Source organism: Rissa tridactyla, chromosome 6 (assembly GCF_028500815.1).
Source record: "Rissa tridactyla isolate bRisTri1 chromosome 6, bRisTri1.patW.cur.20221130, whole genome shotgun sequence".
NCBI classification, from domain to species: Eukaryota; Metazoa; Chordata; class Aves; order Charadriiformes; family Laridae; genus Rissa; species Rissa tridactyla.
In genome coordinates, this window is record NC_071471.1 from 48,596,293 (window position 1) to 48,621,501 (window position 25,209).

At 45.0% G+C, this 25,209-nt stretch overlaps 1 protein-coding gene across 2 annotated transcripts; it reads left to right on the forward strand.

Moving 5' to 3' along the window:
• The first annotated feature begins 20,556 nt into the window (after positions 1 to 20,556).
• On the forward strand, positions 20,557 to 24,829 carry ZNF503 (zinc finger protein 503). 2 transcript variants are annotated; one of them, XM_054207525.1, is made up of 2 exons: positions 20,557 to 21,417; positions 22,515 to 24,829. In XM_054207525.1, the coding sequence occupies exons 1-2, from the start codon at positions 21,109 to 21,111 to the stop codon at positions 24,033 to 24,035; spliced, it is 1,830 nt and encodes a 609-aa protein (XP_054063500.1). In that variant the 5' UTR covers positions 20,557 to 21,108; the 3' UTR covers positions 24,036 to 24,829. The 2 variants fall into 2 exon arrangements, with proteins under 2 accessions (XP_054063500.1, XP_054063501.1); XM_054207526.1 differs by lacking the exon at positions 20,557 to 21,417 and adding an exon at positions 21,513 to 22,344.
• The last annotated feature ends 380 nt before the right edge of the window (positions 24,830 to 25,209 follow it).

Sequence of the window (25,209 nt, forward strand, 5' to 3'; positions counted from 1 at the left end):
CAAGACATTTTTGTCCTAAGTTCTCCAGTCCTGCATCTAGCATAATTCAGTCACAGAGTGTTCAGTTCTTCAAGAACTAGAAAAACATGTGTAAGCTAGTGGAAGAACAAAGTACCCCAGTGCAGTTGGTATTTTCTGTAGGAACTGCTCTTTAACAAGAAAATGGCATTAATTGAACAGGAAATACAGAGAAAAAATTCCAACTTGCGGGTCAAGGGGTCCTGTGATATTAGAATTAGATTCATTACAACTTTCCAAACACTACCCCAGTCCCTTCTTTCCAAAAACCTGTTCTCCTAGACCCTTCTCACTATCCAAGTGGGCAAGTGAAAAGAAGGAAAGAAGCTGAGACAAGGTAATGCTTCATTCATCGAGAACAAAGTGGTACCCGGTTAGCTGTACATTACGTTTTACTCTCCAAGCCATCTGTCCAAATAACAAAAAAAAATATTTTGATAAGTCTTCTTTTGGTAAGAAACACAAAAGAAATAGCAGACTAAAACCAAAGAAACTTCCTGTTTATACTGCAGAGATTATTAGAGACAGACCAATGCTAAACTTAAGGAAATTCTTGTCTTAATTTTGAAATCCAACTTTGACTCTGCACATAGAAAAGTATCCGAAAATGTGCTGATATTTTTTTGGCCATCATACTTGGGACCATTTCCACAATCACAAGACAAAAGTTCACAGCTTCAGATTAATAAATGCTGCTGACAAGTAAAGATGAAGATGCACTGTTAACATAATACAAGGCTTTCCATGCTTAGGTTTCTTGCTGGAATCCCAATCATATGAGTAAAGCTACTTTCCGCTGAAAGTGTCATGGTTTGGGCCACACTGGCCACTGAGATGAACGACAGATGCTCTCCCCCACCTTTCTCTCCAAGGAGAGGAGTGAGAGGGAGAAAGACACTTATGAGTTCAGAAGAAACTAAACTACTTTAATGAAAGTATTAATATAATAATAGAACAAAAATAAATAAATAAATAAAATATATACAAAACCATATCAAGCTCCGAGGACGATGATCACCTCACCGGCAGGCAGTGGGGAAGTCCCAGACTGGCCTCAGCTATGGACAGGAACTGTATTCCGGATCTGGAGTCAGGAATGCACAGATCAGGATCAAAGACAGACGAACCGACAGAATCCTCTCCGGATGCTGGCCATTGAAGAAAGAGAGCTGACCCTCAGATCCCTCAGCTTTTATACTGAACATGAGGCAGATGGGATGGAACACCTTTTTGGTCAGTTTTGGGACACCTGTCCTGTCCACACCACCGACAGGTGCGAACCCTCTATGCTCTTCCACTTCCAGCCCTCCAATGGGGCAAATAATGAAGTCAGCTGACCTTGGTTGTTATAGCAATAAGTATAAGCAAGAGCCTTTCTGCATACCATCCCTTGGCATAAATTATAAACATAGGTCTTATCACTCAGAGAGAACAGTTTCCGCACAGTATGCTGCTAATTTTCAGAGAATTTAGTTAGTTGGAAGAGGCTTAGCTAAAACGTAAAATTACTGAACAGAAAATCGGTTCTGTTTTACCTCAAACCAGGACAATAACATATATGACTAATTAGAAACAAACTATTTGAGTTCCAGCAGAGAGATGTCCACATTACAAAGTCAGCACAGAAACAGATACCAGAGTTGGCATATTTGTAAAAAAAAAAAAAAAAAAAGGCAATGTTTGAATGGACATATGGACATAGAGAATAAAACCACTTCAAACTCTCCCAGGCTTTGTCTCCAGATCAGAACTGAGATAGCATAAGTCACACTGCGATGGTATAAGGTCTTTAATTTTGAAGTTGACAGCATAGCATATTTCAATACCATTAACTTGACAAAACCAAACAACACCACAGGGTTCTGGTTAGGGATTTCTTTCTAGTAATGGTTATACCAGCGTATCTTAGTGACATAATAGTTCACGTGATTATGTAGCGAGTTTGACTACCGTGCTACGTTTGGGTCACTTACTGAAGATTCTGTACCTTGTTAAGACAGGAGTGGGTGAATTCTGTAATAAAAAGTGAAGGCTAAAAGAGATTTAGTCACGGATGATGACGTGTTTTTAAAATTCAGCCACAGCAATATTACAAAAGACTTCACACCAAGCCAAAGAAAAAAGTTTCAGGAAGTTTAAAATATTATTATTCATAAAACTTTTGCAAATTAATTGTTTTCCTCTCTTTCTAAGAAAAAAAAAAAAAACTTTGTTTATTTTTGGTGGAGTAACTCGATTTATGTGACAGAACCCAGCAAAAAGGAAACTGTCATAGCAAATATCATCATGGATCAGGACTACAGGACAAAGGAATAAAAATAGCTTTGCAAATTGAGCTCTTGGAGAACTGGCAGTATCCAACAAAAACTACTTTATCCTCAGCGCAAAACTCTTGAGAAATACACAGTTAATTCTCATGATGAAGGGATAGAAATATCCAGATTAGCCAGCCAAGTTTCTAGCATTTTTTCCCAGTTTGTCAGCTGCCATAGACTTCCATACTAAAACAAGAAGAAAGAGAAACAACCATTAGGCTGTACTTTATAAGAAGGTTCTGTTTGTAAATAGTTTCCAAAGCACTACTAACCAGTAATTAAGAGAATCTTCAAAATTTTACAGCCTGAGAACCATGTGTTGAAGATGAGGTCATGCAGTAGCAGTCATGGACAGCTATAAGCAGTGTCTCTTAGCTTGTTTAACCTTATGTCAATTCATTAACCTCCTATTAAAATATTTATCGATAATTTACTAAGCCTTTTAGGAATTAAAACTTCATTTTCTTCTCTTGAGAACGTGCACTCTTGTTCACATGCTATTGGTGATACACAGCCAGGAAGGGTTTCACCGAGCTGCCTGGCTCTCTGGCACCCCAGACACAGCACTAAAGCTGTGTAATCTCAAAATGCAGTTTCACATGTGCTTTCACAGCTGCCTGGATACACCAAGTGGAGCCTCTTGTGGGAAGTCCCGACTACCTTGGACCTCATGGCTAACTTGGATACTTTTCTCCTCTTTCTTTGATCTTACATTTAGTAAAAGTGTGACTTTAAGAAGTTGGGTTGAAAAAACATTAAACTCTTCATGAAGTGAAGAAAAAAAACTCTGGTGAAATAACGTCAAAGATGCAGCAGCACGGAGAGCATTTCCACTTATTCCATATGTTAAATCATAGGAAAGGATAGCAAGATATTAGATTCAGTTCTTCCCTACTGTTAATTTTTCATTATCAAAAAATGCCTATGTTAGTGAAGCTACAGAACTTTCCACACTGTCAGAAACAGAAAAAAATTCTAGTTATAAAATAACCACAGTTATGAAAATCCTTTGTTACCCCAAAAGTTTGAGGGTATCTGTTTTATAGTACTAATTAAAAATTATTCTGTTTAAGCAGAAAAGCAAAGACCAAAAGAGTCATCAACAGTTAAAGAAGTGAGCAAAAAGAAGACTTGACAAGACCACTGAAAGATTTTAGATATTCTATTTTAAGCTTAATGACTGCTTACATGAATATGTATTTCTTCATCGCACAGGCCCATAAACTGACATATTGAAAATAATATTTTCAAAGTTTTATCTACAAGGAAATGTTATTAGTGTTCATCTTCTTCTAGTGAATGGAAATGCATGTTAATCCCCTTCTACTTTTACTATTTCAAATTGTATTCACTGTATAGTATTATAATTTGTCTTTCAGTGGAAAGATTATAAGTAAATGTGTTTACAAAAATTGTTCATAATGATCAATTCTTAGTGCTATTTATACTAGTTATTTTAAAATATAAAGAAAGGCATACCTAACATTTCTAAAGTGTCATTCACCTGCAAATTTCATGACATTTTACATATATTAATCAATTAAGCCCTACTATACCCATGTCAATTAGGCATTAATATCCCAATTTTACAGTTAGTTACACTGAGGATAGCTTGAAAGGTTAGCTGTCTTGCTAATACAACTCAGGAATGGGGATAAAACCCAAGAATGACAATCGCTTCTCTGTGTGCAATGAAAAATGAAAAGCCTTTTCCCTCTTGTAGAGTGGAAAATATAAAAATAAAAGGCAAAATTAATGGACAAAAGTAGGGGCTCTTGCAGAACTTTTACCTTTTCTTGTCAAACAAACTATTGCTTTACAAACTTCTTGGAGAGAGGTGAGTAGGTATGATCAAGAGATTTCTACAAGAAGTTCCACAAGGTGTGGTCCTGTAGACAGTGAAAAAACAGTGGCACAGAAGTATCGTCCATACTAAGCTTGCCTCTCTCCACCTCCTAAGCCAGACTAAACATCTTGAACTAAACTTCAGCTTTGTACCACTTGAAGAGCAGGTCCAGGCCACTTTATGCTTGTTTGAACAGTAAAAATGAAGGTGTCCAATTAACATAACCGTATAGTATCACACCACATTAATTCTATCAAGCTTGCCGGTCTAATGAAACTAGAAAATAATTTTATTTCAATTTTCTATTCTGATTTTAATACGCAGAATAGAGAAAGGTCATCCTGTTTATCCTGCTTCTGAGGTACTATAGTCTGTCACTGATTATCAAATGGTAAACCAATGTATTTCCATGTGCACATCCTAAATGTAACCCACATTAGTAACCATAACTGTGTAATTTTTCTGTATGCTTTCAGTACTAATATCTAGAATTCAAAATTTACTGGTTTAGAAGTGCATTCTTATTATTACCTTAAATTATAATCCTTTATTACTTTTAGTCCTCTAACTTGATACAGAAACCACTACAGGGTTCTCATTTTGTGTCAGATTTCTGTCCGTTCTGTGTGTGTGAAGAAGAAATAGGCGACTTTGCTGTGTTGTGTTATCTTGGTTCTATACTACCACTCCTCTCAGAGGGTTCAGTGACACACTATGGTCTCTTGGCTTTCACTCTGTTGCAGACCTTGCACCAAATGAGGCAGGGGTGACACAGAGATGATACTGTTTGATCTTCATGTTCTGTCATTGTCAAAACTGTCATCATGCCCATGAACTAAACAGAACCAAGATTGTAGATGCAACCTTCATTCTGGCACTTTTTTTTTTTCCCCATGCCTGACCTAGCATGCTTAATGTTCTTTTGATTTAGAGTCACTATGATTGTCATTGAGGTTCTGATCCAGGTAGTTAGAGTACATCTATAACGTCCCTGTATCAGGGAGAAAACCCTAGCTCCAAGTCCTATTTATGTAGATGGGCTGATGTCCAAACTGGCTCCACAACTGTCCCTTACCAGCTCCAGCCACAGGCCCTTCTAGTACTCTGCATACACTGTAATCACTTAATCAATGCTTCATGTCTAACACGACCTCTCAGGTATGCTCTGTAAAAGCAATCTGACCCAATGTATCAGTTAATTAATTCGTGACAGCTCCCAGTTTTCTAGAAACCCATTAGAGGACACCTAGAGGACGGCCATAATGCTGTGGTGTCTGGCAGCCCCAGCTCCTTCAAGAGGGAAAATCAGTATGGCAGAGAAGTCTGTAACATCGGTTTTCTACCCCTGCATAGTCTGTATCAGCTACGGGTTCCTAAGATCATGCAGACTCTCATCCAACCAATACAATGCTGTCTCCTTTAATTGCATGAATGAGAAGACACACCAACTTATGGTCTTGCTGGCCGACATTGATCACTATAGAAATAGTGAAGAACATGTCTAGTTATATTGATCAGCTTTATCTTGGGACAGATGAGCACCCTCTTTTCCCAAGCGAATTCCAACCAAGAAATTCCACTACTACTGTACCCAAAAAGCTAGAAATGAGGCTGCATTTTGTCCAGAAACTACACACCAGGAAAAAGCAACTGGTGACATTCTCATCTGAGTGAATGGACCATCCACGTAAGCGAATGGGCTGCAGGAATGTGCTGAGGCTTCCAAGTTAGGGTGGCAGCATCAGAAGAGAAATGTGATCTTATGTCTTAGAGAGCCAGCAACATGATCAATACACAAAGCTGAGGGGAAAGCATGAGAGGGATGCTAGAGAGCTTAATAACCTGAATTCTCACCACCTGTGGTTGTTATGTTCAGGAATACACAAGAGGAATAGACAGGATTTAACTTCCCAGCCTGCGTGGCACCACTTTAAAAATGGTGCTACGAAATTTGATACAGGTGGGGAAGGTGCTAGTGGGAACACAAATGTGAACAGCTGCATGCAGATGGTTGTCAGAGCGAGTTCAGGTTGCGAGCATACTGTGCGCTAGTGATGACAAATGTTCAATACTGCTTCCTGAGATTTTACGCCCTGCTCTTGGCTGCTAGTGAGCTAAGATGTGTCATGTGTCACTGTTGGTGTATAGTCATCTATGGTAGACAATACTACGAGAGCAATGAGCAAAGTCTACAAAACTGTTGGCTAAAGAGGCCATTTTTTTCTCATGACTGTGCGTGATATGGAATGAAGAGATTCTGGAAGCCATTTCTGGCCTTTGAGCACAACGTTTCTGCAATGGGCACCTCCTGCTTGGTTGTCCACTGCCGTATAGTATACATTCCCTACAAGCTGACCATGTTCTCCTTCCTTACCCAACTTCAAAAAGGTATAATAAAATCAGGGCACTTACCCAAGCTGGTCTCTTGTCTCGTCCTGGAATTTCTGTCCCACTGCTACCCTGGAGATGTGAGACAAGCAGAAAATGGCATCTTCTCCTTTTCTCCGTAAAGGACTGTGGAGGCTTAGCTTCTACGCTCACCCAGCCTAGCACAGAGATCAGGCCCTAAACTGAAAAATCAAGGAATCCAGATGGCTCTGTGGTGGTCTTCAGTTCAGAAATAAAGTGCAGCTCAGCATAATATAGATACTTATGCAGAGCTACCCAAGTGGTCTAGTGACATCCTTATCTTTTAAATACGTAGTTTTCAGCGTTTCTCCTTCAAGTTCCTTGCTCGTATTCAGAACCAGATGTGTCGGCATGCTCTAGTGGCAGAGATTGCAGGTTGGGTTTTTTTTTGTTTTGGTTTGGGGTTTGTGTGTGTGTGTATATGGTTGGACTTGATGATCTCAAAGGTCCTTTCCAACCATGAAGATTCTATGATTCTATGTCAAAGTGCTACCAAGTCACCTCTTCTTGGGTGCTACTGAGAAACTTTTCCTCAACATAGGCCTGGGCTACCTCCAGCAGGCCCAATCTCCTCATGTCTCATTTCTTACCTGTGTGCCCTTATAACATCATAGTTTTGTTTATTCTTTGGTTAAAAGCAAGTCATAAAGATAAAAAAGTAAAGGCTGCATTGCAGTCAGACAGTTCTATATAAATGGTATGAGACATAAAATGTGTGGTGCATATTTGATGGCACTAAGGGGACATATGAATCTCCAAGGCCTTCTGGATATAATTGGTATACCTCACACGAGTAGAGGAAATGAAACCCAGCATGGGTCTATATTGTCCCAGTGCAGCAGCTGATGAAGTGAACTGCCTGCTAAATCGGCCCCAAACTTTCTTTTAGCAGGAAGGAAATTACTTGTTACAGGTGGGAGCCTAAAAGCGAACAGTGTACACAACTGGGGCACCAAAGCCTGAGAGCATCTTAAACTGACAGGGTAGGTACACCTCAAAGTCATGGTAGAAGCTGAAGAAGCTTTTTACCAGCTCCCAGCATGACAGTTCACACTTCACCAGAGCAACCACACCAGCTTCGGCACCACTGCAGCCCACAACGTGCCTGAGCTACGTTCCCTCCTTCACTTGATATATTTGTTCTCTCCGTAAATCTCTGCCATTTAAGGATTCGCCATTGTTAGGGGAAAAGCAGTTTTCATTAAGGTTCCTCTCCAGCTCCTTGGCACCTCACAAGTCACACACAGGGGTGAGGGGAGGGCTCCTTTACCCAAGAAAAACTGTGATCTCTTTTACTGTTTGACTTGAAGCAAGCAAAAAAGCTAAACTGTTTTTATACACGGTTCTATAATGCAAGATACTTTCAGTGTTTCAGGTAGAATAAAAGCACTCAAGTTAGTTCAACAATTTGCATAAGTAAAGTCATTTAAGTTAAGCTAAAAAGGTATTATGACCAAGTTATTATTAGAAACCAACACCCTGAAAACACTAACTCCTAAAAAATGTTTTTGTCTACTTTTATAAATTATCCAAACGTTCCTCAGCCATTACTGACAATAATACCTGAGTGACATGCATAATGCATTAAATATTTTTATAATCATTCAGAACTATTTGTATTAAACAGTGATAGCAGATATTCACTTAAGATTTAAAAATGTTAAAGCTGATAGTATACAGTACATATCAGAATATCGTAGATTAGATTATGGTGGATATCTTCAGGCAATTTTATTTTATATGGAATGGAAGGGTAGAAGACTAAGAATTTTTAATCCAAAAAAACTCTGCTCACAATTTGACCTAAACTGATAAAAGTCAAGAAGTTCGTATCTGAACTTGTCACTTAAAGGTGAACTAACAATCTTTAGCAGTAAAGGGCAAAGTATCAAAATCAGCCACATAGTATATGAGTAGAGGTAAAAAATTCAAATAACTTTACAGTTAGAAAATGAAACACGGAGCCAGTAGCCACTGGCTACTGTATCAAAGTCAGTACCAAAGATGTTACCACCCCCTAGCTGTTAGGTAATCCGTGAGATGAATTAGTGGGCAAAACTACCACAGAAGTCCAGTCACGCAACTGGTATTTTTGCAGAATCAACAGAGAGGATATGAATGAACTGTTCTCTAATTATTCTGGCAAGGCAGAGGAGGACATTCTGCACTTCATTCTCTGGTGTCATCAATTTGACGTCTTTATAACTGTTAAATTAATTTTTCTGTACTTCAGGAGTCTACTTCAGTTCTTAATCTTATAAGGATGAAATTCACCCTGCCTTACAAGGTCTTAGAAAGTCTCCAGTGCCACAGATCCATTGATATTCTAGTGCCCACGCTGAGGACAGGTATCTGGAGAAATCTGTGGGTGCTGCAGATTGTTGTTTTTTTTTCCTGGGACATTTTGTAATATTCCACAAGAAAACATACCTAGGCCTTCTGAGCAGACATAAGGGCATCACTGATAAACATTGGATCTATCCAGAGACATGCAGCCAAGACAGTGTAAAAGATATCAAACCATCTTTAGCCCAGCACTTCTCGAAAAGGTAATCCTTTTTGTGTGTGTATATACTACAAACATAAATATACCCTACCCTGGGTTGGGTATTTCGGCATCCCGTGATTATTTACTGTTCGCTGTAAAAATGTTATTGCTTGCATTACTCCAGAATAAATATATAAATAGAACTACACTCCTGCCACAGGAAAGAACTGTATTTCCTTTCAACTTTCTTCTTGGTTACACCAGGTTGCTCACCCAGCACTCGACTGATCTAATCGTGTCCTTTGCTACTGCACGTAACAGGCATTTTCACGCCATCCAAGTCACAGAAATTTCAAATGTCTGCCCAAAAAATCAAGGTCAGCTTATCTCCACATTCACAACTGAGCCCCATGGAAACTTTTTCTCATTGTCTTTATTACACAAATGATTTTAAGAGGCATATTGAAACAAGCAGGCAGTGCTGGCCAAGAATAGCTTTTACCTCCACTGTAAAGAACCTGGTACAGACCCACGGTTGTTTATATGACTGCTGCAATTAGAAATATACCTTTTAAAAATTCCTACCTACCCTATGCAGTTTTCGTGATGAATAACAAAAAAATAGCATCAGGTTCTTATTTTTTCTCCTTTGATTAATATTATTTATTATTAACAATAACAGATATAAATGGATACTACCAGTCCAGGGAAAATGAAGCATCTTTTTTAATTGGGTTGTAGTGTTTACTGGTTTTCTTAGATGTTATAGTTTGGGTCCAACCATTCCTCTTTCTTATTAACATAACACATATGAAGGCATCCTACTTGAATTTGTTTTTTTCCCATTGAGATCATGACAAAAATGTGGGAATGAGAGAATGGGTGATTACTGAACCAAAACAGATGCTTACCACAGTCCAATTCCGTTCATATAGAAGTAAATGAGAAAATTTTGCCTTTCGGTCCACGGAGAGAAGATGCAAGCCCTAACTGAAGTAGCCATAATGCTATTATATTATCTCTGTCTTAGAGCTATTCAACCGAAGAATACTCTTATACAGTGTTAATAAATTACATTTCAAATATGGTGGTTTTGCTAATTGATTTTACCCTTGTATATTAATAACATTCAAACAAGACTACCAAAGCCATATAATAATACCATTTGTTCCTTTGTCATACTAGCATGGAGATTATTCATGATTTCAAGGTCACAGGTAAAAACACCATATTGTACAAATCTAAAGAAAACAACAAGAATGCTAACTTCAAATATTATAGAAACATATGGCAACTACTAATTCAAAGGACCAAACATATGTCATCATTACATGCATATATTGTATTACATCATTTCATGAACTTGAAAATCAGTGGAGGAATGAGAAACCTTGAAGCATGTTTGTTTCTGCTTACTGAGTAATGCAAGACATAGAACTTGCAGCAGTATATTAAATTCTGACAAGAGAGCACAGCACCCTAAACAGGAATGAAATGATCCTCTCAATGTGATATGCTGTTACACAGCAAGACACATTGCACGGTGCTGGAGCTTTTCTATAGGGAATGTGAGATTAAGTTCTTGTATTTTTATGCTATGGTAATGCATTAAATAATTTACTATCTTATCCTTATTAAAACTCTTTGTAATTGATAACTAAATGCCAAGACCCCATTTTACAAATACAGAGCCACACAATAAAGTTCCACGCTGTTAATGGTAAACCTGGAAATGCAACTTAAAGAGTTGCTAACTCTGTCTAGTGCCTATTCTTCTGTGGCCACAATTTAATAAGTTTACTTGAACAGACTGCTTATTTACTGTAAGGACTTGTGACTTTGGCCAAGCTCCTGTTGCGTTTAATCTCTGCTCCTGACACTAAAGGTAGTACATTTATCAGAGTTGGGAGTACTTGAATGAAGCTGGTCAGGAAAAAAACTCTTCACACTCATATGCTTTCACCTTGTTTGGCATCCATTGAGGATAGGAACTTTCTGTGAATGAAACAGAAAAAGAAGAAAGAAATATGTTTTTTATAGGAAAGAAATGACATAAAGGGTAAGTCTCTGTCCAGTTAATGAAAAATAAATATTACAATGAATATGATGAAGTAGGGTGTGTGCTTGGTTGCTTCTTGTTCTTAGTCTGCTTCAAATCCTTTAACAATTTGGGGAATGGGCTGCCTTCGCAAGAGGACTGGTTTTAGTTCCCTTAAAAACGTATCTTCATTGAGACAGGTAACTCCCACAGGGGAACTCTCACAATGCAAAAATTACTTGGGTTTTTTTGTTGATTTCCATACAACTCATATTCCAAAAATTTGCTGGAGAAAACAGCAATCATGCAAAAACCACACAAGAAAATACATTGAATTTTGAAGAACAAGTTTTCATTGTTGAGCCCTTCTTCAGGTATTGAAAGTAGCAACCAAGAAGAAATGATGCTACAGACAGTTGTTTGACTCATGCCTTCTGACTTTTTTTTTTAAACACAGAAAAATTTGTAAGCAGAGTTGTATCATCACTTCATAAGTAACCTTCTTCTTTTTGACATCTGGTAGGATCTTAAACTTATGACATTTTATTTTTTCTCCCCCCCTCTCAGCTTATGCGTGGCTCACTCATTTTGTCTCACTAGACCACAGGGTAGAAGTGGCTATATGCATACTTCCAAGCTAAACTTATATTTCCTAATATTTGGCACATTTTCTTCCTTTCCTTTTCTTTCTTTACCTCCAGGTAAGCCACATAGCACAACAGTGAGCAAAGAGGTGAGATTCAGGTTGAAATGATGTAATGCTGAAAATTAAATTTACACACAAGTGTTCAGAGTCTGGGTCATAGCTGGGTCACTCCTCTGAGTGGGAGGCAATCCAGCAAGGAGCACTGGATAATGATTTCTCTATGCTGAGGCCCCTTTCATGAAATATAGCACAAAGCTCTACCTTGATATCTGAATTTAATCTGATTCTATGTGTATAACTATTGGGATTGGTTGTGTGGTAGTAAGGGGTTTTATTATTTTGTTACATGCTGTACTATGTCTCCTTTTCCTTTCAACCTACTAGCACCCAGAAATAAGCTTTCCAGTATCTGAACCCTTACCCAGAGATGGTGCTTTAGATAAGGGCTGGCGAGGCTTTTTACAGAATACTGTATATTGTTTAGAGCTGGGGGGGGAGTGAGGGGGGATTTTTTTTTTTTCTTGTTCCTCGAACAAAGAAGGGAATTTGTCTTAGTTGTTTCCGCACGGTCACCTATGGCCAAGGCCATTCTTTCGTAGCTGTATTTGTCCAGTGTGCTCATTTGCATCCAGTTATAGCTGTCACACACCCCTTCATAATCCCACACACCCCTTCACACATCCCATCACCTTGAGATGAGCTTTCTGTAATGGCTTCCAAGTGGGCTCCATCTTGAGATGGTAGGAAGTGCCTGCAGAACATCTCTGCCCACATACAAGTAACCAGGCCTTCACAGGAGGCACAAGCTCATCTAAGCAATTCGAGATGGTGGGATAGGCTTTGCAAAACACCTGTGAGTCTTACAAACACAATCACATCCAAAGGTAAAACAACCTGTACTGTTTCCTTCTGCTGTGCCAGTCCTCAGTCTCTTGCATGTTGCATTGCCAATGATTTTGCACTCTACCTGCGAGGTTTCCTGCTGACACATGACAATTCTACAGTCAGCCACAGGCTGACGACCACAGCACCAAGAGAGCTGCTGTCAGGGCCATTTTGCATGAAGCACACGCAGCTCCTACCCAGCGAAACCCTAATGTGTTGATTTACAGAGTCCTCTTGGCTGACATGGGAAAATGAGTCTGGTCATGGTTGATTTAACATTTTATGGGCAAAGAGTCAGCCTGCTATAGTAAGTTTGGAGTACCGCAAACATTTTACGCATTTACACACAAGTCCACGGGAAAAAATATTCCAGATACCAAGTGGTTTTGATGCTCACATCGCTTGAGCTCTGTTAAAAATAACGGAAGTTTCAATTAAATAAATACAAGGGCGTATGTTACAGGCCAGATCCTCAGCCTGAGTTAGCAGCTCCCGGTCCGCGGGCACACACTCCTAAGGCAGGCGGAGCTCGGTCAAAGCGCGGGGCGGGCTACGGTGGGGCTGCGATGCCCCGGGCTCACCGCGAAGAGGGACGGGACCGCGCCAGCGAGTCCCACCCGCCAGGTGCCGGTCCCACCGCGGGCACCGACCCGCTCCAGTACTTCCCCACAGTACTTACTAGGGGTCGGGCACGGCTCCCCTTCCCTCTCGGCTGCCGCGGCTCCCCCCGGCCCGGCGGCGGGGGGCGGGCGCAGCCGGCAGGCGGGCGGGGCGGAGCGGAGACGGGCGGCTCCGCCCGCCCCGGCGGAAGTGTCGGCGGCCGCGGGGCTGCCCGGACGCTCTGGGCGGCGGCACCGGCGGCCGCGCCGTGTCCTTTTGCGGGCGTTGCTGCTTGGGCCTCCCTGCGGAGAGGGTGGGGGTGCTTTTCCCCGTAATTAGCTAAAACAAACCAGCGGCGGAGCGGCCGCCTAATCTGTGCTGCCGCTGGTCGCTGTGCCTGAACCGAGCCCGCCGCCTAAGTGGGCAGGTAACGTCGCGCCGTGCCCGGCAGGGAGGGCAGCTCCGCCGCCGGGACGGCGACCGCCGCCGCCGCCTGCCCCGCGCTGCCGGTGGGCTCCGGGCGGCTGGCGGGGGGGCGCGGTCCCGGCGGGAAGAGGCGGTGGGTTTCTCCGCCCGCGGCGGCTTCCCCGGAGCAGCTCGGGGCAAACGCCGCCAGAGACGGGCTCGTCTCCGGCCGCCGCGAAGGGGCGAGGGCGAGAGGGGCAGGGAGCGGCGGCGGCCCGGTCCCCGCTCCCGCTCGGCGACCGGCGCTCCCTCCGAGACGAGCGCTGCCGAACGGAAAATAAACTCTAAAAAAAAAATAAAATAACGCCTGTCCGATTTACCTCTGGTGCGTTCATCGCCCGAAAAGAGAGGGGGGAAAGCGCATCTGCCTGGTGGGGGTGCCAGGAGAAAGATGAGTGTTTCTTTCATTAACCTAATGGTAATTGCAAAAAGACTCCCTTTTTGTCAGCTTCACCTAATCAAAACCGAATATCTGTATGTGGCACTGACAAAATCAGTAAAACTTCACCTTCGACTTTATTGATCTGAACAGACAGGCAGAGTTTTCTATGGTGTTCAATTTAGGGAATTAAAAAAAATCACTCCGCTAACAGCATTTGGTACATTTCTAACCCATATGTCACCTCAGTGCTTTAAATAATTATATTTGCATGCAGGGAGTGATTCATAAATATGTCAGGATTGTGAAATATAGGCAGGCATTTCAAACTTTCTATTTAAAAAACATGAATTATGGCCACGAAAAATGTGTTCCCATTTAAGGGTGATACGAAGTATTTGGTGTCTAGTACGGAGGCCCATCCATCATATAGACAATAAAGAGAGTTTTTGCCTGACGTTGGAAATTTATGGTTGCCCTTCTCTGCCCTAATAACTCAAGCATTGTGTCAGCCTGTGACAGCCTTTGCAGAAAAACAGCAACCCTGTTATCAATCAAAAAGCCCTTTTACATTTTTAGCAAAACTCTGATCATCCAGACACCCTTTTAATGTATATATTACATCATTATAGATCATTCTGCACTTTTACTGCAACTCAACAAAATGATCCATCACTTCAGGACAGTCCTGATGAACGCCGATGTAAATTATTTGCACGTCGCTAGTACAGTACAAAATGAAAAATGTACTTTAGGTGGAATTAATTTTAGGGTGTAAAAAGCTAAAGATGAAAGCTGTGGGGATTAGAGGAGACCTAAATGCATCATTAGGGATGACTGAAAACAAGCTAATAGTTATTAAAGTTAAGATTATTTTAACCTTTTCGGATCGTGGACCCAGACTATTTCAAGAAGATAGCTGAGATATATTGCATGCTTCTCCCTGCCCCTACCCCACGGCCAAACGTAGCTGTCTTGTAATTGCGTCAAGGATGCGTTCATTTGTCACTTGGGTGTTTAGATAAGGTTAATTATTGGGGTTCCAATGCCTTTCCCAGACATATCCTTAAAACTTTTCCTCGTATCTCGAAAGACGTTATTCCTCACGCTGTTGAAGACGCATCTGGTTGATCTGCACAGTTTCCATAACAAAGTTGTCTATAAACACACTCTACATTTGGGATCCAAGTGACGAAGCTAAAGATCGCCTCCATTTGTGTGCCATAGTTAATTTCTGAAGGATTACTGTAACCAAATATGTGCTTAGTTGGTATAATTCTCTCCCGCAGCCTCCAGGCTTTTGCAGAAGATAAACACAGAGATGCCTTTATGATTGCTGAGATTCAATGATCAGACCAAGGTGTTACAGAAGCTGAAAGACCCTTTTTTCACTCTTAAAATCTAGGCAGCAGATACCAGTTCGAGTACATACGTACGAATTAGGAAATGGGTTCACTTGCTTTGGGCTCGATCATTTTAATCGTAGTACATTTAATAACATGAAATGGCACTAAAAATCTCCATGCACTTAACAGGAAACATACCCAGCCTCTCCCGTGTCATCACACTCGTTTGACTCGGTCTCTCCCTCGCCCTCTAGAAAGTTACCTTAAGGCTTATTTAAAATAAAAGCTGTTTGCATAAGAAACACCTTAAACATAAAAGAGGATAGATTTGGAAAATAGCTGTTGGTAAAAGGGTTTCAACACGGGAGTAAAAATTTTCACACTACACATGAAACAACGTCAATAGGGGAATCCATCAAAGGGCTTAAAAGAGAAAGGTGGGGTTTTTTTATTAGGTGCATTCATCTCTTCCTTATCTCAGCGTAACAAAAGGAACAAAATTAGACAAAGTCATTCGAAAACATTTTAGGAGAAGGTATATTTCCGAAAGCAGTAAGCAACCAAACAAACAAACCAAGAAGTGATTTTCTGCTCATTTAGTAAAAATACCACTGACGACTAAAATTCACGTTCACTTAAGCATGACTATTATTTTGAAGATGGCTCTAAAATTATCACCGCTTATAAAACGATTACCTACATCTCATGCAGAGTAAAATATATATTGCTTATATATATTAGGAAAGTAATTACAATCATAAGGGTAAATATTTTCAAGTACTATGCAAACAGGGGAGAGGTTTGGAAATCTTACTTTCTGTTGGCAAGCATTCAAACTATTTGCTTTAACAACATTCTGGAAGAAATACCCCACACCTCTGCCGGATACCTGGGCAGATCTATCACTTATTATCTGAGCACATGCAACCTCGTATTTAAAAAAAAAAAAAAAAAAAAAAAAAGAAAAATAATAGTGCCTCTCCCCAGATGTATGAATTCGTGGTATGGTATTTCTGATAATTCATCACATTTTTTATCCGAAGTATTGTCATTCTTGGGAGGAAAAAATAAAAGGGGAGGGGGAGGGAGGTGTGCACCGCTTACAAAAATCTACCTTGGGGTAGGTAGTGAAACGCAAGCACTAAAAAAGCAAATAAATTTGACGCACAGAATGGACAGACAGATAGCTGAACTGTGTTATGCATGGAAATATATCCCAGACACAACTCAGTAACTACGTTTCTGTTAATTAAAAGCTTAACCTTGTTGTAAACGATATAAGAGAGAGGGGGGTGGAAAGGAAAAAAAAAATCTAAAGGGCCTGTAGGGTTGTTGCTGTTCAGTTTAAAAGACTAAACGCCCTTTTCCAACATGATCTACAAAAGCTGACACTTAAATGGCAAGAGCAAGCTCGCAGAGCAGTCACGCTGGTGCCGAGGTTTCTGCAGTTTCCTCTCCCGAGGGAAAAATAGTCAGTCCGGGTTTTTGGGTGATCCTGACCAGGGTTTGCAGCTCGCCAGCCTGACCTGTCAAGCGGATTATTTTAGAGGGAGATTAATAGGGGAGGCGGGCTGCAATAATAATCGTTTTGTTTGATGTGACAACTTTGATAGGCGTTGATTTACTTACAAACTGATAGGCTTTTAATTGAGCGCCTCCATCCAGCTTGAGATGAAAGGAAAACCGCATTGAAAAGCTGCCCGAGTGCCCTCGAGCCTCAATACTGATTAGCCATCTCGACAGTGAATAGTTCAAGGCATTTTCAAACTTTTTTTCCTCTCTCGCTCTCGCTCTCCTCTCCTCCTCAAATATCTGCCAGCCCACTCCTTTTTAAGAGAAAATAAATCATTTCCATTGTGTGCAAATAAAATCGACTTGACATGCTTGCCAATAGCTGGTAGGTAAAGGAAAGTGTGGACTGGCACTTGTTAATTAATTCCTCCTTTGCTCTCCTTTTTTTTTTAAGTTACAATTTTCCTTTGTAAGAGGAGGAAGACGGGCTCCAACCCTTAGGTTTTTGTGTTGGGTTTGGTTTTTGGGGTTTTTTTTTGTTTTTGTCTTTTTTTTTTAAAGGAGAATAAAAGCAACAGCCACCAAAACTTCAACAAGACTACACAAGTAAATGCCAAGCAGCAAACCGTCTGTACGGACTCATTAAACAAGGATCCCTCGCGAAGGTAACGAGCAGGACAGAATCCATCTTCTTCAGCTCAAGAGAGGAAAGGAGCCCGCAGCAGCCAAAACAAAAACTCCGCACCGCTTTCAAGCTGCAGCCCCGCCGCCCGCCCGATCCCGGGCATGTTCATCCCAACTCCGAGATCCTCGCTGGGAATCGTTTGCTGCCTGTGTTAAGCGCAGTGAATAAGCTCTCAGAGCTCAGAAATGCTTTGGAGGGGGCAAGGGGGAGGGGATGTCTTGGGGCTGATTTTTTTACGAGCTTCTACATAAAAAGTTTACAGTACTGAGTGTGATTTAAATCTCATTTCAAAGGCTGAGGGGAAAAAAAAAAAAAGAAGGAAAAAAAAAAAAGAAAGAGCTGTCCTCTGAAGTTACTAATTAAATTACCCTCTGATGCTTCCACTTCAGCCAGAAAGATCGGGGTTCGTGCTGTTCCCCCTCTCCTTCCCCCCGCTTTTCCCGTCGGTGCGCTGCCTGTTTTACACATGTACCGGGTATCGCCTTTGCTTCCCCGGCTTACAAGTGAAACAGCCCCATCCCGAAATCGCCCTCACCTCCACAAGAAAAGAGAGAGAAGGGAAAATGGGGAGGGGGGAGCCTTCCCACAGCTGACTCTACCTTAAGACAATTAATCTTTAGTCTTTCACCCTGGGAGGCAGGATAAATACAACGAGAAAACAGATAGGAGTCTCCCCGGTCCTGTAAGGAAAACAGCTGTTCCAAGCACTTTAATGCAAATGAACACAAATGAAGGTTTCAGCTTTTTTTTTTTTCTTCCAGAGTTTTACTGCACTCCATTTATCAATTGGACTTGACAACAAAAGAAAGAACTGGGGGAAAACCTGGGGCAGATTCAAGTCACTTCCACTCTATAGAAAGGAAGGGGGGGATTCCTTGAGGGCAAGTTGTGGGTCTTGTCAGTCCTATTGCAATGTCGTTTTTTACGCAAGATTTCTTTCTCTACACAGCCCCCCCACCAACCTTTTCCTTTTCACGGTCTTGTAAGATGACCGCGGTGATTACAAAATGAAAGTACGTTTATGACTTTCTACTGAAAAGTTGCAGCAATCAGCCCTATGCTTTCAGAGAAAATAGAGAAATTAAAAAGTTTGTTAAAATTCATTGTATCTCTATATAAGCTAGAGGATTTGTGCATATTTGCCCCACTCTATACACTATATTAAAAGAGTAAACTGGTTTTAATAAAAGACAGCAGATATACTTACTTGACTGCAGGATTTAAAGGGTACCGCTTTACGGGGGGTGGGGAGAGATATCTAGGAAAACCTGCCTTATATCTACCTCGTAAGAGAAGATCATTAAAGGCTATCTGACACATCTGTTTAGGGACTGGGGGAGATCGGTGTTTCAAGGGAAGAAAAAGGACTTGGTTCAGCAGATATAAACGCGAGAAAGTGAAAGTCCTTCCTCTCGCCCACCCCTTCCAGGATCAGCGCCTGTTCTGGTCGGAGTCCAGGTCAGGAATTGGACGCGACCCCTAAAGCACTTGCCTTGTTCTTCACTTGTCAAACGTGTTTTATCTCTAAGTGACCTTTTTGTTAATGTTGTAGATTGTGTGGGCCACCATGTCAGATCCGGAAACAAAAGTAAAAGATTGATTAACACATTTTGCCCGTGAAAAAATGTTACGGGACGAGGAGGTGGGGGGATAGTGGGATGCAAAGTACAAAGGGAAAAGAAAAAGGCAATCCAGGGAGCGACAGAAGGGCTGCGGACTCCGCTTGGGGCATCCGCCGGCACGGTTTTAACCGGGGTTGAGGGCAGAGGACTCGGTACGCTTCGGGAGCGCAATGACACAAAGCAGGGTGTATATAACGCCCGGGTGGATACCGTGTACATACCCACGAGGTTCTCAACATAGCCTAGCTGAAATCAAACACGTAAATGGCGAACCGATACTCTCGCTAAGGCGAGGAGCCGCCTCCCCAGGCCGCCGGTGCCGGCGACCGGGCCAGCCCAGCAGGCGCAGGGACGAAGGGCTCTTCTTCGAAGAGGACGAGGACGAAAGTGGAAGAAGAGCCCGGCAGCCCTTCCCGGCCCCGCACCTCGCTGCCCTACTGGTAGGACAGCGGGTGCGGGGCCGGGAAGAGCTGCCGGGTGCTGGCACACAAATCGAGTTTACTCGAAGGATTTATTCCGTAAATTGAATGGCTTTTTCTCCCGAGGAGCCCGTCTCTCTCTCTGTTTTCCTTCCTCCCTCTCTCTCTCTTTCCCCCTTCAAGTCACACCAGGCTTGTAATCAGCAACAAAAGCTGACATAAATCAAGGGCGGATTGACAGGGGCTGACAAATAACTGATTGATTGCGGTTGGGGAGCACTGACAATTGACGGCGGGGCGGAGAGACCCGAAAGGCGGCGGCGGGCGGTGCGTGACAGCCCCGCGTGTGACGACCGGCCTCCCCCAATCCCGCCGCGCCGCCGCAAGCCGCGCCGCAGCGCCCCGCTCCCGCCCGCCGCGGGCGGCGACGTGCAGGCCGGCGCTCTGCAGGTTCTCGTCCCAGCCTACCCCCGCGTTGTGATGCGGGAGGGGGGCGAAAAGCGCCCTGCGTCCTTCCTCGGGGTCTGGAGGGGCCGCGGCGCGGCGGAGGCCACGGAGCTGCCCTGACGGGCTTGCCCCGGGGAGGAGAGAGGGCGAGGGCCTGTAAGAGCCGTGCGTGGCGGACGGACGGCGGCAGGCCGTGCCGGGCGGCCGCGCTCGGGGTGGGGTGGAGGGGGCGGCGGTGCCGGCAAAGACCCGCGGTCCCGGGCAGGCACGGCTCCACCAGCCCCGCGGCCGCCCCCGCCGGGCTATCTGCGGCGGGCGCGGAGGAAGAAAAACGTTCGCAGCGCGTGATGTGAAACACAAAATTAACGCCCAGCCCGTCCTAGGAGCGAAAACAAGGAAGGAGGAGGGGAGAGGGAAGGCGGACGGGAGAGGGAAGGGAAAAAAAAGAGCGAGAGACCATTAAAAACAGAGAAAAAAAGCCCCAGAAAAGGGAACGTCACATCCCCTTGACCCTCCAATCACCTCGGGGTCCCATTTGATTGGAAGGCGGCAAAGGCTTTAATCTCAGACTAATTCAGCTGCTTTTGAAGTGAGTTTCTTTGCCAGATCCCGGGCTGGATGGGCAGCGGCTCGCATCACAGCTGAGCGGCGGAGGCGAGCGCACCGCGCCGCGCCAGCCAGGGGAGCCGAGAGCGGCCGAGGGGGACAGCGGCACACGCCCGCAGCCCCCACCCCCGCCCCCAGCGCAGCCCAAGGATTACTCGGCTTTTTTTTCCTCCTCTTTCTCTCCGGCCGGCTCCCCCTTTCCCTTTCCCTCCCCCTCCCCACCCACGCCCTCCCCGCCAGAGAGAGCCACGGGACATTTTATGTTTGTTTTCCTGCTCGGGGGGCGTGTGGCTTTTTTCCCTCCTCGCCCGCAGAAAGCGAGCGAGCGTTTCCGAGTGCGAGCGGCGCCACTTGCCCCAGTTTTCATGCGAGGTTTTGGGTCATGATCACATCGCCCTCGCTTTCTGCTATAAGAAGTAGTAAGCGCAGCAGCAGCCTCAGCGAGCCCGGAGGCAGCCCCCGCCGCAGCCGCAGCGCCGCCGACCTCGCCGGGCCGAACGGGCACGCTGGGAATAACGGCAGCAGCGCCGCCGCCAAGCCCTGCTTCCACGCCGTCCCCCCCTCGGACCCGCTACGCCAAGCCAACCGCCTTCCCATCAAAGTCTTGAAAATGCTCACGGCGCGGACTGGACACATTTTACACCCCGAATACCTGCAGCCTTTACCCTCCACGCCCGTCAGCCCCATCGAGGTAAGGACCTCGGAGCCGGCCCCGGCCACCCCCCTGGCTCCGGCTCCCCTCCCTGCCCGGGCGCTCGCCGTGCATGGCGGCTCCGCCAGCCTCCCTCGGCACTTTCCTGCGCTTTGAAATGCACTTACACCAGGAAACGGGCTGCTTTTGATCTAGAGTTAGTGCGAGGAACCGCTCCTGGTTATTGTTTCCGTGTTTACTGGGATCATTCCTAATTCCTCTCTAATTTTTCTTTTAATTTTTGCTCTTTTTAGCCTTTTTTTAGTATTTTTAAATTTTATTTTTTTTTTGAGAGGAGGGGTGAGTGGAAAGAACGACTCGCTCTGGGGTCACGATCCGGCCACACAACTAAGCAGCACTCCGAGTGCCAAACAACCTTGCTTTTGGGGGGTGGGGGGGAGAGAAGGGAGGGCGCGGAGAGGGACAAGCTCAAGCGTGGGTGCGGCAGGAGAACTATTTCAGCTCGCCGACCGGTCCCTTTCAAGTACCGGCACGCATTCGTCCCTTTTCTCCTCTGTCGAGGTTGTCGGTCCTCCTGTGCGTAGCTCGCTGTTTGAGGGACCGAAACTGGAAAGGGAGCGGGCGGTGGGAAGGGTGTGTCCGTGGGAATGAATGATTTCATTATGGTCTCTGCGGAGCGAGGACACCCCTCTCCCCCGGAGCCCGGCTCGCCGGCTAAACTCGGGCTCTGTTTCTCTGTTTATAAATAGTGTCAGCAGTCAAGGCGCAGAAATGCTGCAGTCGCTATAGTTCACGGGCGGGTTTGTGCGCCTGCACGGCCGGAGCGGCGGGGAGGCGAACGCCGGGGCGCCGAGCTCCGCGCTGCCCGGGCCGCTGCCGGGGAAGCAGCGGGCGCTGAAGGCGGCTGCAATGGGCTCGCAGTGATACGAAAATTCCCAGCCCTTTTTAAAGGCTTTGTGGAAAATGGTGCATGCAGGGGAGGGGGCTGTTAGGGTGATGAATGCGCACAAAATTGTTCGTTACTTCCAGGCCCTTCTCTGCGAAAACGTACGGGACGAGTGCCCTAGGTGTGCCGCGGGGTTTTTCTTAGCCCCCGATTAAACCTCTGTCTTTGTGTGTCCTTCTGATTTCCGCAGCTGGATGCGAAGAAGAGTCCCCTGGCCCTTTTGGCACAAACTTGCTCGCAGATAGGGAAGCCGGACCCGTCCCCTTCCTCGAAACTCTCCTCGGTCACCTCCAATGGCTCCGGAGGCGACAAGGACTCCAAGTCGGGCCCCTTGAAGCTCAGCGACATCGGCGTGGAGGACAAGTCGAGCTTCAAGCCGTACTCCAAGCCGGGCGCGGAGAAGAAGGAGCCGGGGGCGGCGGGCTGCGCGGGCGCCCCCGCCGCGGGGGTCGCGGCCGGGGAGAAGTCGGGATTCCGGGTGCCGAGCGCCACCTGCCAGCCGTTCACCCCAAGGACAGGCAGCCCCAACTCCAGCGCCTCCGCCTGCTCGCCGGGGCTGCTGCCGGCCGAGGGCAAAGGCGGGGAGGACAAGAAGGACTCTGAGGGCTGCGGAAAGAGCGGCAGCTCCGGCTCGGAGGGAGGCCCGGGCACCACCAGCATCAGCCACAGCCGGATTAGCGTGAGCTGTGCCGGGATTAACGTGGAGGTCAACCAGCACCAGGAGAGCACGCCGGGCTCCAAGCCCATCGCCTCGGACTCCGCCTCCTCCTGCAGCAGCACCACTGCCACCTCCTCCACCTCCGTCCTGGGCTCCGGCCTCGTGGCCCCCGTCTCCCCTTACAAGCCGGGCCAGACCGTCTTCCCCCTGCCCCCGGCGGGCATGAGCTACCCGGGGACGCTGGCTGGAGCCTACGCCGGCTACCCGCCCCAGTTCCTGCCGCACGGAGTGGCGCTGGACCCCACCAAATCCTCCAGCCTGGTGGGGGCCCAGCTAGCTGCCGCCAGCAGCCTGGGTTGCAGCAAGCCGGCTGGGTCGAGCCCGCTGGCGGGCGCGTCGCCGCCGTCGGTGATGACGGCGAGCCTGTGCCGAGACCCGTACTGCCTGAGCTACCACTGCGCCAGCCACCTGGCAGGCGCGGCCGGCGCCTCCTGCGCCCACGACCAGGCCCTCAAGTCCGGATACCCCCTCGTGTACCCCACCCACCCTTTGCACAGCGTCCACTCCTCGCTGACCGGCGCCACGCCGCCCTCGCTGGCCGGCCACCCTTTGTACCCCTACGGCTTCATGCTCCCCAACGACCCCCAGCCACACATCTGCAACTGGGTGTCAGCCAACGGACCCTGCGACAAGCGCTTTGCCACCTCGGAGGAGCTGCTTAGCCACTTGCGGACCCATACTGCCTTCCCGGGCACCGATAAACTCCTCTCCAGCTACCCCAGCTCCTCGTCGCTGGCCAGCGCGGCGGCCGCGGCCATGGCGTGCCACATGCACATCCCCACGACGGGCGCCCCGGGCAGCCCGGGCACGCTGGCCCTGCGCAGCCCGCACCATGCGCTGGGACTCGGCAGCCGCTACCACCCCTACTCCAAGAGCCCCCTGCCCACCCCCGGGGCCCCCGTGCCCGTGCCCGCCGCCACCGGACCCTACTACTCCCCTTACGCACTCTACGGGCAGAGACTCACCACAGCCTCGGCCCTGGGGTACCAGTGAGCGCAGGCAGCGGGGCTGTGACACACAACACAACACAGAGTCTAGCGGTGAGGGAAGGAAGCCCTGCGAAACTTTATAAAAGTTGGAAAGAAAAAAAAAATCTGACTTTTTATAAAATAGTGTTCATTTGAGGACTGGATCCATGAGCACTGTATTTATTTATGTTAGCTTCAAGCGGGACAACGAATCATAAAGTGCATTACTTAACTGAGCTCAATAGGTAAAAGTGGAACACCCATTGTAGAATATAAATAAAAAGATAGAGGTCTTCTCTTTAATGTTACTTTAAAATTGCTATGATTGTATTGTACGTTCTTATTTAATGTCTCATTGAAACAAAAAAAAATTTACATGCATGTTTGTTACTAAAAAACAACTCGCAATTTGTCAGTTATAATTTCAAATTGCAATTATTTTTAAGGTGTATACCCTTGAAAGAGAATTGGTATTTTTTTGTATGTATTCTGGAAGAAAAACAAAAACAATTCTATTCCAAAAACCTCATTTGCCTTATTTTGTTCTTTAAAAGGAACACTTAACTATTTTTAATTTTTAAGTCCACCCTGTAAAAAGGGTTAAGTAAGGTTTACGTCATGTACTGAAATAGACAATGTATCGCTTTAAAGATTAAAATTCCGTATATTTGATGTATTAAAAGGTTTTACTTTTTTTTTTTTAAATACGCTTTGATTCTGTTATAAAACCCGAGTAGGTCTTGGATGGAGGCGTCTGCTAATTTCTCCTTAAGCGTTTATTCAATTTTAATTAAAAATAATAAAAAAAAAAACCCAAAAGTTTTTTTTTATTGTAACCCCAGGGCTCTCTTAAAAAAAAAAAAAAAAAATCAGACGGGAGTATTTTTTTTCCCTTCAGTAGAATTCGTAGGCACGAAATAGGGAAACAGAGAATCGGTTAAATCTCTTTCACTTCCCTAAGGAAGATTAACTTTTTTTTTTTAAAATGTTTTTACTGTGAAAACCTGCTTTTTAAAACTGGATTTCAATTAAAACACTTCGTTCTTTCTTTAGAAAGAAATGGGGAAGGCAGGACTTATTTGTAAAAGAGTAAGAAGATTATCTGAAAGCTTTTTTTACAGTGTAATGCATAACTATTCGTGTCTTTTTCTAAATGAGAAGTTCAGAAGCAATTAGGGAAGCGCTGTTTGATCTCATCC

Bases quoted from the DNA above. Each gene is read 5' to 3' on its own strand.
- ZNF503 (XM_054207525.1), top strand. From the start codon at position 21,109: ATGATCACATCGCCCTCGCTTTCTGCTATAAGAAGTAGTAAGCGCAGC. The intron at 21,418-22,514 runs GTAAGGACCTCG...TGATTTCCGCAG, and splicing joins CGCCCGTCAGCCCCATCGAG to CTGGATGCGAAGAAGAGTCC.